The sequence below is a fragment of the Leptosomus discolor genome, chromosome 9, assembly GCF_034619465.1.
Source record: "Leptosomus discolor isolate bLepDis1 chromosome 9, bLepDis1.hap2, whole genome shotgun sequence".
Classification (NCBI taxonomy): Eukaryota; Metazoa; Chordata; class Aves; order Leptosomiformes; family Leptosomidae; genus Leptosomus; species Leptosomus discolor.
In genome coordinates, this window is record NC_141399.1 from 48832249 (window position 1) to 48849240 (window position 16992).

The 16992-nt window shown below is 70.2% G+C and overlaps 2 protein-coding genes across 2 annotated transcripts; both read right to left on the reverse strand.

Annotated features, from left to right (window-relative positions):
• Window positions 1-1015: 1015 nt before the first annotated feature.
• On the reverse strand, window positions 1016-5475 carry SASH3 (SAM and SH3 domain containing 3). Its single transcript, XM_086470305.1, has 8 exons — window positions 5422-5475; window positions 3017-3109; window positions 2581-2730; window positions 2348-2492; window positions 2115-2272; window positions 1774-1980; window positions 1313-1463; window positions 1016-1203 (listed from the first exon to the last, which is right to left on the reverse strand). The coding sequence occupies exons 1-8, from the start codon at window positions 5473-5475 to the stop codon at window positions 1016-1018; spliced, it is 1146 nt and encodes a 381-aa protein (XP_086326431.1).
• An 826-nt stretch (window positions 5476-6301) lies between these two features.
• Window positions 6302-12342, reverse strand: XPNPEP2 (X-prolyl aminopeptidase 2). The gene is made up of 21 exons (XM_086470702.1): window positions 12297-12342; window positions 11335-11408; window positions 11090-11200; window positions 10935-10998; window positions 10643-10747; window positions 10416-10502; window positions 10161-10307; window positions 9946-10047; window positions 9741-9822; window positions 9147-9342; window positions 8921-9010; window positions 8694-8803; window positions 8528-8605; window positions 8363-8434; window positions 8151-8211; window positions 7940-8009; window positions 7709-7813; window positions 7258-7317; window positions 6986-7062; window positions 6764-6862; window positions 6302-6514 (listed from the first exon to the last, which is right to left on the reverse strand). Exons 1-21 carry the CDS (start codon window positions 12340-12342, stop codon window positions 6302-6304), a joined length of 2049 nt encoding a protein of 682 aa, XP_086326828.1.
• Window positions 12343-16992: the final 4650 nt, after the last annotated feature.

Sequence of the window (16992 nt, forward strand, 5' to 3'; positions counted from 1 at the left end):
CCCCACGGCGGGCGAAGGGGGCTCTCGGGGCGCAGATGCTGCAGCCCAGGCCGAGGGGTGACAGATCCCGGCGGGTGCAGCCGCGGAGGGTCCCGGGAAGCTTGTGGTTATCTTCAGGCGCGGGTCCCTGCCGCAGCCCCCCGCCCCAGCCTGCCCGGCGGGTGGGAGCAGGCGGGAGGCCGGGGCACAACGGACCCGCAAACTTTTATTGGCATCGAGCGCAAGGGAACAAACTGGGTGCCCGAAGGCTGACGCCTGCAGCAGCGAGAGCTGGGCTGAGGGGGGCCGGGGCAGGTACCCCCAGCCGGGCACCAGCCTGTGGATGTGTCGCCTCGCTCTGCGAGGGCCCGGCTGGTGCTTTGGGGGGATCTGGTGGTCTGGAAGGGGATGCCCTCGCCCCGCCGAGCTCGTCTGCCTGCGGAGCAGCAGGGCGGTTGCTCCAGCTCCCTCTCGTAGCCCCCTTCCCCGGGCCAGGCTTGGCGAGGGAGGGGGCTCCCAGTGCCCTTGGGCTGCTCGCAGCCCCGCTGGGCCTCTCCCCGCACGAACCTTTCCCTGGCCGAGCGAGGAGGATGCTGGAGGAAGGCAGCGCGGCCGTCCTCCCTGCCGGATCGGTGGGACCCCTGCGCCCTCGCACCCGGCTGCTCGGCACTGGGTTTGCTCCATCCCTGCCTGCCCTGGACCCCCTTGTCCTTGCGGGATCCTGCGCGCTCAGGAGGAGCTCCCAAAGCTGGGGATAGAGCGGAGCAAGCCCAGGAGAGGCAGTCAGGGCCCACGGCATCTCGGTGGGGAGCGCGGTACCCCAGGGTGCCCCCACCTTGGGGCAGCGCGGTGTGAAACGTCCTGGGGGCAGCAAACGGGGCAGCCTCGGGGGGCCGAGGGCTGAGCTGCCCGCAGCCACGCGTGGCAGGGCCACGGGGTGTCCTGCTGCCCCACCAGCAGCCGTCCCCTCCAGTCCGGACCCGCTGCCAGGGCTGGTGTGCCTGTCGGCGGGGCAGTGCTGGCAGGCAGGGTGGGCTCAGGAGGACTCTGCCAGGGAGAGACCCCGCAGCTGCCCCTCGGGACCCCCCAGCTCGGCTTCGTCCCGGCTGCTGTCTAGGGTCTCTGATCCCTCGAAGCAGCCCGAGTCCCGGGGAATGTCCCCCTTGGGCTCCGAGGGCGAAGGCTGCGCTTCCGAGCTGTCGCCTTCCTCCGCCTCGCTGGCCGCTGGGGGAGAGGGGACGCGGCGTTAGCGGGCAGCGGGGCCGCTGCGGGGGCTGCCCGGCGCGGGGGGCCGTGGGCAGCGCGGGGTGGGCGTCCCACCCCCTGCTCTTACTGTCGTAATCCAGGAGGAGCTCGGCGGCCGTGAGCAGCTTGGCGCGGTGCTGGGGGTCCGTGATGTTCAGCTCGTTGAGGTGGGTCTCCCGCAGCTCCTTGAAGTCCTCCAGGGTCTGGTAGCCGTTGAGCAGCAGGGTGGAGGTGTGCTCCTGGGGCGGGAGGGCGGCGGGCAGCACGGCACGGCACGGCACGGCTCCCCCCGGCTCCCCCCGCCTGGCCCTCGGTGCCAGCCACGTGGCTCCCGCCTCGGCAAGGGTCCACGGCGGGCGCTCGCCCGAGCATCGTCCAGAAAAGCCCCATGTGTCCCCTCTGCCCCCCCAGTGGTGCTCGGTGGGGGCACCCACGGGGATGGGGGGATAGTGAAGGGCTGCCGGGGAGCGGAGGGGAGGGTGGCCCTGCTGCTGGCGCCCTGGGCTCGTGGTGGGTGCTGCTGTCCCCCCACGGGTCCCCGTCCCTTACCTGCAGGTTGATGCGCTCCAGCAGCTCATGGAGGGTCTTGGGCTTGAGCCGCTTGCTCTTGCTGGGGCCCCGGCTCTTGCGGGCGGGCGCCGTCTCCTCGGGGATGACGTCCACGTAGATGAACTTGAAGGAGCCCACCCTGTTGTTGAGCAGCCCGGTCCAGGTGCCCACGGGCGGCTTCTCGATGATGCCGATGATGTCCCCTTTCTGGGCCAAGGGAGATGGGCGTGGAGGCGGCCTCGGGGGGCTCCCCGACCACCCTCCCTCCCCAGTGCCTGCACCCCCGTCCTGCCCTTCGCCCCAGCTCTCCCCAGCCCCGGGCTGGCCGTGGGGGGTCTCACCCGCAGCTTCAGCGAGTCCTTGTCGTACGGGCTGGGCGTGAAGTCGGTGTGGACGCGGGCTCGGCCGCAGAAGGGGCCGCTGTAGGCTGGGCCGCTCTCCTCCAGCTGCAGGCTCTCCCGGTTGCTGCCCCCGGGGCCGGGGCTGGACACTTCGCTGCCTGCGGAGGGGACGGGGGTCAGGAGGTGCCCGGCCGTGGGGCGAGGGGCTGGCGTCCTGCGGGGGCCAGGCTCACCGCTGGACAGCTGGCGGCCGAGGGCTGGGTGCCCGTCTTCCTCCGTCTCCAGGTAAGACAGGGGCACCTTGTCGTGGCTCAGCTCCTCCGGGCTGCTGGCTGGGGACGGGGGACACGGGGACCCCTCCTCCTCCACGTCTCCCTGCTGGGGGGTGGGGGGCGACACCAGGGTCAGGCCAAGGGAGGGGGAGCTGCCCCCCGCCCCCCGCCACCTGCCCGGGACCCCCGCTCACCTTCCCCTCGGCTAGTGCTTTCACGGCCATCCTGCCCATCTTGCGGTTCATGGTGCGGGAGATGACGGCCCGCCACTTCTTGCCCAGCTTCATCCCGCTGCTCCGTGCGGCGGCGTCGGGGCCGGCGCTGCTGGGCTCATCCTCGGGGATCTGGTGGAGGGAGGGAGAGTGAAGGGCAGAGCCCCCCCCCGCCAGCCCCCCACCCCGGGCAAACCTCAGCTGGGGGCTGCAAGACTCCTTGGGGAGTGAGACCCCCCAGATCTTGCCAGTGCTGGAACCCCTGGGGCTGCCCCAGGGCACACGGGCCACCAGTAGGACCAGGAGTTTGGGGACACAGGCTCTGCAAAGGGCTGTGCCCGGCGGGAGGGTGGTCCCGGGGGGAGCGGGACGTGGCAGGGGGTGCTGCCGCCCTGCGGGGGGGGGGCCGGGCACTCACGTTCTCCTCCAGGTTGACCTCCTCGCTCGGCACGGGGGAGCTGACTTTGGACTTGGCGAAGTCCTTGAAGCTGCTGGAGCGCTGGAGGGAGAGCTGGGGGAGGCGGAATGGTGTGAGGGCTTCTCCCCGTTCCCCCCCCCCAGCTCCCCCCCGCCCCTCTGGCAGCCAGAGCAGCCCCAGGGTGATGCTGGTGCTTGAAGAGTTTTTTTGGCTGGCACAGCCTCGCCCCTCCTGCCCCCTCCAAGCTCCACCGCGTGTTGCGAGCCCCCCGGGGAGCTGGGCTGCAGAGACCTGGCATCGCCGTCGGTGCGGACACGCCGAGAGCCCCCGCTCCAGCCCCCGCTGTGGGCGCTCGGGTGCTGAGCCTGGCACCGCCGAGCTGGGAGCAGCCCAGGGCTGCAACACTGCCGCTCCGCTCAGCACCCAAATCGGGGTGTGCCGAGCCGGCCCAGCCCCCAGGCCGTGGATTTTGGGAACGAGAGCGGAGGGGGACCCTCCTTGTGCGGGTGGCCGTGCCGTGGGTCGGGCCCCCCTTCCCAGCTCAAGGCTGTTTTCGGCGGCTGTGAGAGCCGCCGTGCCCCTGCTGCTGCCCTCGCGTTCGGCTCCAGGCCCGAACGCTGCCCACGTTTGCTGCCCGTGAGCATCACCCCGCGGCCCCGAGAGCACCCCCCTGCCGGCATCGCCGGCAAGCTCGGTCCTGCCTTTGCGCCAAAGCCACCGAAGCGGGTTTCGGCCCTCAGTCCTGGTGCAACCCTCCATCAGTGCCTCTTCCCGCTGCCCCCTGCCTGGCTCTCCTTCCCTCCTCTCCATGCCCACGGGTATGTTCCACATGGGAAGGGGAAGGAGCAACCCCGGTGCCGGCCAGCCGCACAGTCCCGGCTCTCCCTCGCCCCTGGGTGCCCAGCACCAGCGCTGCCGTGGGAGCCGGCTCGTGTGCCGGGGCTGGGCGAGCTCAGCTCCGCGCTCGGAGCGCACACCGCAGCTCCGTCCTGCCTCGACCGCAAACGCAGCAATTTCCTTTCTCGAGTCGCTCTGTTTGCCCTGGGCTTGCGCCGGAGGCAGCCGAGGCCCCTCGCAGCCCTGCTCGGGCACGGCCCCGCTCCTTCCCCTCCTCCTTCTCCTTTTTAACGACTCGGCCGAGCATCCTTTTTTACTTGTTTTTGCCATTTTCTTAGAGGGGGGTTGGCTCGGATGAGGGAGACCCGGCTCCATCCCCGCTGTGGCTTGGCAGGACCGGCTGAGCTGGCGCGTCCGTGCGGAGGAGATGCTGGCGGTTTGCCCCGCTCCCACCCCAGCCCCCCTGAACCAACCAGACCCAGGCAGCTGGAGCCCCTCGGGTCTCTCCCCGCATGCTTCGGATGCAACGGCCTCACGCCCCTCCCCGTAGCCAGGAAAGCTGCAGCACCGGCCGCTGCAAGAGCAGCTGCGGAAAGCCTGGCAGCGGGGGGACGTGGAGCTGGGGTGGCCGGGCCCCCCCCCTCCCCGGGGAACATGGCAGCGAGAGGGAAGTGAGAGCAGCTGCTGCGGCTGGGCAAGGGCAGGGAATGCCCGCTGGGGCCTGCCGGGCTCGTTGGGCCACCCCTGGGCACAGGGAGGGGGGTGCCTTCACCCAGACTTCCCCCAGGAGCTTCCCAGCCCAGAGGAGCTGCCATGGCGCGTGGCTCTGCTGGGACCTCTGCCCACCGAGGGCAGGAGCATGGCACCAGGCGCTGTCCCCCTGCTCCCCTCGGTGACTCCAGGGGCCGGTGGTGGCCCCCACCGGTGGCTCCAGCCCTCCAGGCGGGGTGGCAGAGGGCGGCGCAGGGTGGCACACGGCCCTGCCGTAGCGGGGGGGTGCTCTGGAGAGGCCGGGGTGCTGGTAGCCGGTGCTGCCGGTGGCTCCCAGCCCTCGGTGCGGTGCTGCCGGAGGAAGCGGCCAACGCACGTGACGGAGCTGCAGCCTGGCAGCGCCTCGACCGCAGCCACCTCGCTGCGCGGGCCGGGATGGGAGCTGTGTGCTCAGCGCTGCTGCCGTCCCCCCTCCCCGGCAGGAAGCGGCAGGCAGCCGCCCACGCTGCGGGGAGCCCGCGGGGAGGGGGACCCACTGGCCCCCCGCACAGTCCCACGGCTCCCACCCGCACCCTGGCTCGCACCCGTGCTGACCCCGAGGGGTCTGTGCATCCCGGGCGCCCACCCCTCCGGGCTGCAGGCCAGGGCGGGAGCAGGGCGCGGGACGAGGCCAGGACCATGCACTGGTGAGGCCACGGTGGTGGCAAGGACCGACTGCTGGCAGTGCCACCCCCAGGCCCCACAGGCTCTGCCCCAGCCCCCCGATATCAGTGCCCCCTGCTCAGCATCCTGTGGGCAGCGCGGACTCGGCCGGTGGCGGGCACGCAGGGACACCCGTGGGTGCCACCGGCACTCACCTTCCTGTGTCCCGGCTCCTTCTCACCGGCGTTGGAGGGCTTGCGGCGCAACATGGTGCCGGGGCCCGTTGGCAAGGGTGCGGCGTTGGGGCAGCGCCTGGCACGGCACGTACGGCAGCACCGGCACCGAGGCCGGGAGGCGCACAGGAAGCCGTCGGTCACATGAGGGGTGCTTGCAGCGGCGCGGCTCGGGGTGCGCAGGCTGGGCCAGGAGGAAGGAAACCCTCCACGAAGCCGCTGCCCTGCCCAGGGCCCCCGAGGTGGGGAGGTCTGCCTGCGCCCTGCCACCCCTCGGCGATGCTGCTGGTGGGCACCACGTCCCCCCCCATGCAAAGGACAAAGGTCCCCAACCCTCCGCCGTGCCCACTCCCCTTGCACGCTCGTTCTCCCCGCTGGCACACAATGGCCAAGCTCTCCGTGTGACGCCTGGTCCGGGATGTCCCCTGCATCCGCAGGTCCTCCTGGCCGGCCATCGAGCCTGGGTGGGACACGAGCATCGATGTCCTGCCACTGGCACCCACAGCGCAGCGGTGGTGGCCCCGCCATCTCCCCTGCATCCTCTTGCTCCCGTCCCTCCATCTCTTGTGCCAAGCATTAAAATCCACCCTGAATCTGCCTCCTCGCCGCTGGTGCTGACTTGGCGGCCCCCAGGACGGGGCAGACGGCACGGGCTGGGTGACACACGTGGGGCCGCGCGGGGCAGGACCCCAGCCCCACACCAGCGGGCGAGGGGGCTGCCGCGGCGGGACGCAGCGGCGCCTAGGCACCCGCCGGCGTTGCTCGTGTTTAATCACGAACGAGCGAATAGAAAACACACAAAAAAAGGAAGCGAGCGGCGGGGAGAAGGAACGGCCGCGGCAGGGAGGGGGCTGGCGCGGGGTCAGGCCTGCAGCCCCGGGAGCAGCGCGGAGAGGAGGGAGGCGAGGGCCAGCGCGCCCAGGGGGGTGTTGGTGTTGGTGTTGGTGGCACTGCCCAGCAGGAAGGGCTCGGTGTTCCTCTGCAGCCAGCCGTACTCCTCCTCCAGCCGCTGCCGCTGCAGCTCCGGCCCCACGCGCGCCCGGATGGTCTCGTAGTAGGCGTTCAGGTACCGGATCTGCAGCCGGGCATGGTGGGGGGCTGCGGCGGGAGCCCTTGCCCCCTGTCGGCCCTCCCCATCCAGCTACCCTCCCCCCGGTCGCTGGCCCCATCGGCAGACCCCTCTCCATCCACACATCCATCCCTGTCCTGGCCCCGTTTACCCACCCCGTCCTGGTTTCCCGCTACGTCCACCACCCCCCGCAGCCCCCTGCACTCTCCCCGTGCCCCAGGCCCATGCCCCTGCTCTGCCCCAAGCACCCCGTACCTGCTCCGCTGACAGGAGGCTGAGGTCGATGAGGTTGCGGTCGTAGGGCACCAGGGACACCACCTCGAAGGTCAGGAAGGGCTTCTCCCCGCTCTGGTGCTGCCGCAGAGAGGTGGCGTTGGGTGCCCCCAGCCCTGCCCGGGGAGGGTGCCCCAACCCCTGGCTTGATGCAGCCCCCCCCGGGGCTGTGCCACCCCTGCCACCCCTGCCCCATTGCCCTACCTTGGTCTGCGCCTCCACCACGAGGGCAACGTCCTCGATGCGGATCCCAAACTCACCATCCCGGTAGTACCCAGGCTCTGGGGGCCGGGAAAGTGCCCGGTGAGTCCCGAGCCCCAGCAACTCCCCCAGCCCATCCCACCCCACCCTAGAAGGGCTGGAGCTGGCCCCTGAGTGGGGCCGAGAGCTGGACGCCCCCTGCCCTGGCCGGGCTCTGTGCCTCATGGACGTCCCCAAGAGCCCGAGGCTCCAGCCGGAGCGGTGGGCACGCGTACCGATGGAGGTGAACATGCCGGCCACCAGTGGCACGTTGTTGGACTGGAAGCCCACGGGCCCTGCAGGGGACACAGGGTTGGTTACAGCTCCTGGGGATGGGGTGGGCTGCGGGGACACCCCAACAAGGTCCAAGGTGTCACCCCGGCAAGGACCAGGCGGCCACCATGTCAAGGACCACAGGACCACCCCAGCACGGACTGCAGGGCCACCTCAGCAAGGACACGGAGCTGCCCTGGCAAGGACCACAGGGCCACCCCAGCAAGACCGTGACTACCCTGTCATGGACCATGGGCCCACCCCAGCAAGGACCGCAGCACCTTGCAGGAAGGGGACACCCGCCCGCAGCAAGAGGCTCCGCTGGGCAATGAGAAGCCCCAGATGAGCCCCTGTCCTCGTCCCTGTCCCCCGCAGCTCAGCCCGTGTCCCCGGCGCCGGTGCCGCAGCACCTACACTCGTGGACCGAGAGGAAGTTGCCGATGCCGTGGCCGGTCCCGTGGCCGTAGTTGAGTCCCACGTCCCAGAGCGCCCGCCGGGCGAAGGACTCCACCGTTCTCCCTGGGGAACGACGAGGTGGCATGGGGACCGGCGAGCCGATGAGGGACCCCCCTGACCTCCTCCTCCCCATGCTTGGGGGGACCTGGGGGCAGGGCAGGGCTCCCCGACCCCCGGCTCAGCACCCACCCGCGGTGTTGGGTGGGAAGACGAGGCGGGACAGGTCGATGTTGCCCATCAGCACGCGGGTGTAGGCTTCCTACGAGGGGCATGGCAGGGGTGCTGAGCCTGGTGGTGCTGCACACCCTCCCCCCTGCCCCCGGCACATCCAGCCCTGGCCGGGGCCTTGGTGCTGAGCGCCGGGGGCAGGGGTGCTGGCTGGCCTGGGAGGGACTGGTACCTTCTGGAGCGGGGTGGGCACACCCCAGTGCACCGTCCGCGTGATGTCTGTCGTCCCGTCCCTGCGAAGCGGGGACATGAACGGGGGCGATGCAGCCCCCAGCGCTGGCTTTGGGGGCCTCCTGCCACCACCCAGGGCTGGGGGCACAGGGAGGGGAAGGGGGTGGCCTGTGCAGGGCTGGGGGTGGGGGGTCCGAGTGAAGGGCTACACACAGATATTGCCCTCCGGTGTCCGAAAGGTACATCTCATCCACAGAGAGCGGCCGGCTGCTCCCGTTGGAGGGGCTGCGAGGGGACGACAGGGTCAGAGCCCACTCCCAGCCTCAGGCAGCCCCCTCCCCACCACCGCTGCCGGCCCCGACCGGGGCTGAGCCGTACCTGTAGTGGGCCAGCGCCGCGTTGAGCCCGCTGGCGGAGATGGACTGGAAGCTGGGCCCGTGGCTGTACTCCTGGGCTCTGGAAGGCAGCAGGGTGGGAGATGCTGGGGGTCCCCGGCTGCCCTACACCCGGCTGGGGGAGGGGGGGCTGCAGCGTCAGCACTGACCGGCGGAGCGTGTCGATGTGCTGTGCCCCCGAAAACTCATCCACCTGGCCCTGCGGGACCATCTTCTCCAGCCACAGCAGGTACTGGATGACGGCTACCGCGTCCCGAACCTGGGGGTGGCCCAGCGGCATTTGGAGGGGGACGATGGGGGGCATCAGCACCCCGCTTCACCCCCCAGCTATGCCCTGCTTCTGCTGAGGGGCTGCGGGGACGGGGACAGCCCTCACGTGAGCGGCTCGCAGCAGCTCCTGCTCCTTGGCGTTCTTCACCGCCTTGGCCAGCATGACGGGGGAGTAGCTGTCCTCCAGCAGCTTCTCCTGCAAGGGCAGGCTGGGGGTGGCACGGCCAGGCACGGCCACCCACCCCTCGTGCCCCCGTGGCTCAGCGGCACGGGGCCACCCCCGAGCCTGGCGGGACCCCCGTCGCCCACGTGGGCGCGTGGCGGTGTCCCACCTCGGGGATGACGCCGTAGAGGCCGTAGTTGGTGTACTCGGTGCCCAGCCAGACGGTGACGTTGCCCTGGGCGTAGTGGCGGAGGTGGGCGCGCGCCTGCCCGTACTCCTGCAGCTCCACGCACAGCGGCCCCGGGCAGCCGGCCCGCAGGGACTCCCATGCCGCCACCGCCAGCCGCGCCCCGTCCACGAACAGGCTGCGGGGGGACGCGGGTGGGCACAGCCGTGGGGCCGCCTTTGGTTGCCCCCTTGCCCAAGCCCAGCCATGGGGAGGGGGCTGGGGGGGGGGGGGGAGCTCAGAGGGGATGGTGGGCTGGGAATGGGGGGGGGGGGGGGTCGGCCTCAGGCTGGGTGGAAGGGGGCTGCACCCGCAGGGTGGGCTGGGTGGGAGGGTGCTACACCCCCAGGGTGGGCTGGGTGGGAGGGGGCTGCAGCTGGGAGAGATGTGGGACTTGGAGGGGACAGTCAATGGGCATTGAGGGACGTGGTGGGGGAAGGGGGCAGCTGGGCTGAGGGGAGGGTCCCGTGGGTGCTGGCCCTGGAAGGGAAGGAGGGGCGGGTCCTGAGGCCCCATCCTGTGGGAGATGCTGCCCACCTGATGTTGGTGCTGGTCAGCAGGGTGTAGGAGTAGAAGACGGGGTTGTAGGGGATGTCATCTCCACGGAGGTTGAAGAGCCCTGCCGGGAAGGAGACCTCCGAGCCTGTGCCTGCCGGCTGCCCTCCCACCCCCAGGGCTTGGAGCCCACAGCACCCACCGTGGCACCCACCGTGGCACCCACCGCGGCGCCACGGCTACTCACAGGCCGTCTCCTCCAGCCCCGACAGCAGCACGGCTGTGGGGCGTCGAACGTGCTGCTCCATCTGCTGCCGGATCCCGGCCACCTTCTCCTGCCAGCTGCTCCCTGGGAGGGGAGCGAGCGGCTGGCTCAGCACCGGGACCACCGCGGCTCCCCGGGCTGGGGGCTGCCGTGGGCGAGCATCCACCCCGCAGCCTCGGGGAGGACGGCGGGCGTACCTGTGAAGGCTGCCGGGAGGCTGTAGATCTCGCCGGAGGCTGGAGGGGGTCTCTGGTCACCCCACACCTGATCCACGAGGTTGGTCTCGAGGGGGAGCAGGGCCCTGCCGGAGCCGTGCAGAGCCTGGCTGTAGCTGTTCCACGTGTCTGGCGGGGGGGGAGCAGCCCAGGGGTGGGGGCGCTTGGTAAATCCACACCTGGGGGCTGCCCTCCCTCACGTTGGGCAGGGTCACCCTGTGAGACTGGCAGCCCTACCGATGGAGAAGAGGAAGGGGTCCAAGCCGACGTTCCCCTCGACGGGAACCGCCTCCAGGATCCACAGCCCGATGGACTCGATCCAGACTGCAGGACAGAGCTGGGTGGCACCACGAGGACGAACCGCGTCCCGGCCCACGCTGAGCCCAGATGAGACCGGGGCTGGGGGGGGGGTGTCCTGGGGGCAGGGGCACGTGGCAGCCTCCCCAGCCCACCCCCCCACTGACTTGTCCTCTGCAGCTCCCAGTTGCAGTCCAGCTGCCGCTCTGCCTGGGTCCAGTAGCGGCTGTCAGTCCACAGGGCAGCCTTGTCCTGCGTCACCACGGCGGTGCCTGGGACAGGAGCAGGGGGTCAGGCGGCACCTCTTCCCGCTCTCCAGGCGGCCGGCGGGGACCCCCGGGGATCCCCAGCCCGACCTCCTGTGTGGAGCGGGACCATGCCCAAGGACCCCCAAGGATGAGGACCAGCAGGCAGCTGGGTGCTGGCCCCCCTCAAGCGGGGTCTGCAGGGTGCTCTCACCTGCAGAGCCGGTGAAGCCGGTCAGCCAGCCCAGCCGGGAATCCCGCTCGGCGATGTACTCGCTCTGGAGCCGGGGATGGAGCCGTGAGAGGCGGCCACGGGCACCGGCCGGGGAGCGGGTCCCCGGGGGCGCAGGCAGGCTGCCGCCGCCTTACCATGTGGGCGTCCGTGGCGGGCACGACGTAGGCCTGGACGCCGTGGGCTCGCATGGCGCCTCGCAGGGCGGCCAGCCGCGCCGTCGTGTTGGTGGCCGTCGGGGGCAGGTACTGGTGGCACAAGGGGACGCGTGCTGGGGGGGGTGGGCACCAGCTGCGGGGCTGGCGGGGGGGGGGGGGGGGGCAGTGACCCCACGGTGGGGGGGGTCCCAGGAACAGGGAGGGCTGGGCACGGCGGGGCTCACCGGTGGGTCCACGGAGCAGTCACGGATGTCGGTCCTGGCAGGGGCAACCTGCGGCGGCTGGGCTGCGGCACAGCCTGGGGGAACGGGGACACCCCGGAGCCTCGGGCTGCAGCCTGGGGTCCTGCTGGACCCTTGCTGCAGCCCGGAGACAGCACCGGGGCAGCTGTGACCCTTGTCCCCAGCCCCAAACACGGAGCCAGCCCAGCTTTGGGGCTTTTTGCAAACGACAGTGTTTCACCCAAAGAATAGTGGGCGAAAACCAACGCCGCCACCCAGCTGAGGAGGAACTGAGTGCTGCCGGGCACGGCCAGCACCCACGGCACGTTTGGGGACAGGCCCCGGGGCTGTGTGGGGTTGTCAGGAGGTGCAGCCAGTGCCCAGGAGCTGGGGAGGGGGTTGGCAGGAGCCAGCCCTGAGCATCCCTGGCGCTGGGGCTGTTGGAGGAGCCGGTTGGCAGCTGGGGATGTGCCCTGGCGGGACCTGACCTCTCCCCAGCGCTGCTCTGCATCTGGTGGCACCACCGGCACTGCCGTTCCCCGAGCTCTCCATCACCGGCACCGCTGCCGCCTGCGGGCAGGGACCTGGTGCTTCCTCTCGGGCCCAGGGCGCCGGGCTGGGGTCCGTGGGGCAGTGGGGGAACGGGTGACCCTTAGCACGGCGTGGCCTTGGGCGCCGGCTCTCTGCGCCCCTGGGCGCTGCTCCTAACCCAGAGCTCGCCCCCGGGGTCACACAGGAAGGATCGGCCCCTCTCCGCAGCCCGGCCCCCTGCCCTAGGGTTTCCCCCCAAGGTTTTTGCCTTGGCCAAACCCCCCCCTTGCATCACCCGAAGTGATGGTTCGGGCTGCTCCAAAACACCCCTTCACCCTCCAAGCTGGGACCAGCCTGGTTCCCGGGGGGTCTCAAAGATGTGTTGTCCCCTGGCCAGCCCCCCCCCCCCCCACCTCCCAGCCCCTCGGACCTACCGTGGAGCAGGAGCACCCAGGCTGCGAGCCACGGCGTGGGGTGCATGGCTGCCCTGGGGTGCCCGGCGGGGTGGGAGTGGAGGGTACGTTTCCGCAGCGCCTTGGGTGACAGGTCCTTCCTCCTGCGCCTTTGCCCCAGGGGCAGAGGGATGCTGGATGGGAGGGCCAAGGCCCGGAGCAGATATGGGGAGGGGGGGGGGTGCGTGTGTGTGTGTTTTCCTATGCATTGGGAGCGAATCCTGCCGCTAAATAAAAGCAAACAGCAAAATCAGCACAAAGTCCAAAGATCCTCCCGGGGAGGAGGTGGGGCTGTGCCATCTCAGCCTGGCACCTCCCCGGGGCCCCGGGGTTAGGGCGCTCTGCTCCCCTCTGTCCCCGGGCAAACCTCTGTCCCCTGGAGCCGGGGAGAGCTGACATGGGGGTCCCTGGGGTGGGGGCACGCTGGGGAGGAGCGGGGGGGCCCATGCTTGCCAGCCCTCCTCCTGCACCAGGACACGGAGCGGAGTATCCTCCCGGGCGTGTGGCCGTGGTCCCCAGCCCAGCACCCAGTGGCACCCCCAAGGCTGGGGCTGGCAGAGGGGACGCTGGGGCTTTCCGTAGGGCCCGAACTGCGCGCACAGGGCTGGAGCCACCGTTGGCAGGGGCAGACGGAGCACTCGCAAAACACCCACCCCAGGCTTTGGCTCCTGCAGACGGCTGCGCGCCAGTAACACAGGATTTTGCACCCCCTGGCCACGGCTGCACCCCTAATTTTTTTTTTACATGGCTGTTCTTCCACCGAGGCTCTAGCAACGGGGTCGGCAATCCTTGGGCTGCACGAGAGGTGGTGGTGAGGGAAAACCCTGTGTGCTCTGGGGAAGGGACAGGTCTCGCTGTGGCCGGCTGGAGGGGCACCCAAAATCCTACCACAGGCCCCCTTCCCGAACTGCAGAAGGAGCAGAGGTGGGTGCTGCTGCCGCCCCTGCCTGCTCTGCCCGGCCCCTGCCTGCAGGCAGAGGCAGAGCTGGAGACGGGTCGTGGAGGAGCACGAGGTCCCCACAGGACACGGAGGTGGAGGGACGGGGCCACAGCAGTGCCGGCGTCCCGGCTTTTAGCCGGTGCGATTACACGGAGAAGGGACCGAGCTTCGGAGAGACAGAGCTGAACCCCTGACCCCAGCACTAGTGTGTGGGTGCAGGGTTCTGGGGAGCAGGAACAGGGGTGAGGGCTGAAGGTAGGCAGGGGGTCGCTCCAGCGCTAGTGAGTGCAATGGTCTTGCTAACGGGGTAACGGGAATAACGAATCCGGAGGCATTAGTGGGTCGGAAACGCTGGCAAAGGGGACAATGGCAGTATTTCAGCATCGAGCAGCCTTATGTGATCAGAGACGTGGCTGGTGACAGCGTAGGAGGGAGCGTGGTGGTGGGTAACAGGTGGGGCTGTGTTGTGCAGGAGGGGTACCAGCCCCTGCCCCGGGCACGGGGCTCGGGGACCAGCGGCCACCTTCGAGGGCTGCGCCGGGCCCCGCTCTCCGCAGGAGGAGCCCGCTGGGACGTGCCCTTTGTCCTGCCAAGCCCGTGAGCTCCGGCCCGCCGTGGCACCTGCCTTGCTGAAAAGCTCACGGCGAGCCTTGACCCCGAGGCCTGTCACTTGTATTGCACACGTCTTTGACGGGTTGAATGACTCCATGGTTATCGAAGAGAACGGCCGGCGGAGGCACAGACCTGCTGCCGGCAGCAGAGGCGTCCACCCGCCGTCAGACGCGGACCTTCAGGGGAGGACGCGCATCCCCACCCAGGGCTGGGGCGCCTGGATTTGTCCGAGCCGCTCGTCGCAGACCACGAAGCCCCTTTTCACCGGCTGAGGTGGCTCCTGGACGTGCCGCACCGCAGGGTGGGCGCAGCCTCACCGTGACAGCCAGCTCACGGCCCAAGCCCGTGTTTGGAGGAGGGTGAAACGGAGCCGGGACCCGCTGCGGCGCGGGAGGGGAGCCACGCAGATAGCAAACCCCTCTGCCCACCCAGACCCCCCCCTCCTGGGGCCATCTCCAGCACCGGGCTGGGGGTCCCTGCACCACCTCACACCAGCTCTCCGGTTCCCTGGCATGGGCACGGCCGTGGGGCTGGATACAGCCGGGCCAGGGGTGGGACCCACGGACCCGCTCGGAGCTGCTGCCCCTGCCTCGACCTGGGGGACAGCCCGATCTTAACCCGTGTCCTGTGGCAGCCCCTCTGTGGGATCCTTCCGGCTGTGACTGTCCGGCTGTGACTGTCCGGCTGTGCCACCACAGAAACTGTCCGGCTGTGGCACTGCAGTGACTGACTGTCCGGCGGTGTCACCGCAGCGGCTGCCCGGCCGTGACTGTCCAGCTTTGTCCGGCTGTGTCTGTCCAGCTGTGTCTGTCCGGCTGTGTCACCGCAGCAGCTGTCCAGCTGTGGCACCGCAGTGACTGACCGCCCGGCCGTGCCACCGCAGCGGCTGCCCAGCTGTGACCGTCCAGCTGTGACCGTCCAGCTGTGTCACTGGGATCCCGCTCACCACGAGGTGGCACCAGGACCGCGCCGTGGAGCCGCGCAGACCCTTGTGTGTCCCCCCCCCCCCGTCCCCCGTCCCTCTGTCCTGTCCCCTCTCCCCGTCCCCTGCCCCCAGCCCGGCGCAGCAGCAGCCGCAGCCCCTCGCCACCCCGCCGCCCCCCTGCCGCTGCCTGCGGGCGGGCCGAGGCCGGGCACACTCATGTCACGAATGCTCTCAGGCTGCGCCCGGCATCGCCCCCCGCTCGGCGGAGGAGCCCGGAGGGGGTCGGGGGGGCATCCCCGGCATCCCCAGCACGGGCAGGACAGGGACAATGGGGTGTGTGTGGGGGGGTGTGACACCAAAGCTGCCTGTAATTGTTAGGGCGACCACAGCTCTGCAGGGACGCGTGACGCGGCTTGCAGCGCTTTGCTGCCAGCCTGCTAATTAGTGCAACGTGCTAATGATGCTGCCACCCTCCCTGCCTGGTCCCTGCCCAGTGCCAGGGTGGGGGCTGCACCCACTGCGGTGCCCAGGGCCCCCCCCCCAAACCCCCCCGCCCGGTCCCATGGTGACAGGGGGGGGTGTGGGGTGTGTCCCCACCCCCTTATCCCCAACCTCCAAGCTCATCCCTGCAATGCCACCCCCCGATGCCCCCTCCAAGGGCTGGGGCTGGCCTGCCCCCACGGGCACAGTGCCAGTGCGAGCCCTGTGGCTGCGCATCCATCCATCCATCCTCCTCCTCCTCCTCGTTGCCCAGCACCGGGCGGGTGGCACCGTCCGTCCCCGGGGACCCCCAGTGCCGCGTGCTGCTGCGAGCGGGACGGTGTCAACAGGACGAAGCTCATCGGCCGCCGCGCGTCCGGTGGGGCCCTTCCCTCCCGCGGGAGGTTTCCTCGAAGACGAGCCGGAGGAAGGCTCTGGAGGGGGGGACATCCTCCCTTTGTGGGCTATTGTGGGCCTTCCGCCACCTGCGGAGGCCGTGGGGTGACTCAGGCCGGGGTGACGCGCCCGGCAAACAGGACACGGGGCGGGTGTGCGGGGCCGCAGGAATGCGGAAGGCAGCGTGGCACGGGGGTGCTCCTGCCACGGCCCTGCCCGGGGGGGTTGTGGGGGTCCCCGCTGCACCCCAGAGCCTGGCAGCTGGCCTGCGGGGAGGGGGCTGTGGCTGCTGGACCCCAGGAGCTGCCTCCCCCCGCAAGGAGCACCCCACTTTGGGGGCGCACAACGCTGGTGGGGAGCAGTGACCCTACACTGCGCCAGCACCGGGGGCACAGCCAGCAGGACCAGAACAGGCACAGAGGGTGTTGTTCCACCCCCCCCCCAGTGCCTATGGACACGGGCAGGGTTGGACACGGTCCCCACCCCTGGCTGTAGCCCCCCTCACACGTGTCCCCCCCCAGCACAGCCCCTCCCACACCCTGTAGCCCCTCTTGCAGCCCCCCCAGCCCACCCTCACATCCCAGCGCTGGCAGGGTGCTGGCAGGGCAGGGCCACCCCTCTCTGACCCCCAGTGGGTGCTGTCCCGGGGTGCAGTTGTACTTGTCACCCACCTATCGCAGGGGCGATACCTTGTGCCTTGTGGTGGGTGACCCCGGTGGGACACTCGGTGCCCACCAAAGCCACGCGATCAATCAAAGCCGCTCGATCGCTCCCCTCCTCAGCTGGACAGGGGAGAGAAAATACAACGACAGGCTCTTGGGTCACTCACCAATTACCGTCAGAGGCACAAAACAGCCTTGACTTGGGGAAATTAGTTTAATTTATTACCAATCAAATCAGAGAAGGGTAATGAGCAATGAAAAGTAAATCCTAAAACACCTCCCCCCCACCGCTCCCTTCCTGGGCTCACCTTCACTCCCGATTTCCCTACCGCCTCCTCTCCAGCAGCGCAGGGGGATGGGGAATGGGGGTTGCCGTCAGTTCGTCACACGTTGTCTGGGCCGCTGCTTCCTCCTCACACTCTTCCTCTGCTCCGGCGTGGGCTCCTCTCTCCGCGGGGCCACAGGTCCCGGCAGGAGCCTGCTCCAGCGTGGGCTTCCCGCAGGGTCCCAGCCTCCTTTGGGCACCCACCTGCTCCAGCGCAGGGTCCTCCTTGGGCTGCAGGTGGAGATCTGCTCCACCGTGGCCCTCCGCGGGCTGCCGGGGCACAGCCTGCCTCACCGTGGTCTTCCCCACGGGCTGCGGGGGCATCTCTGCTCCGGCAC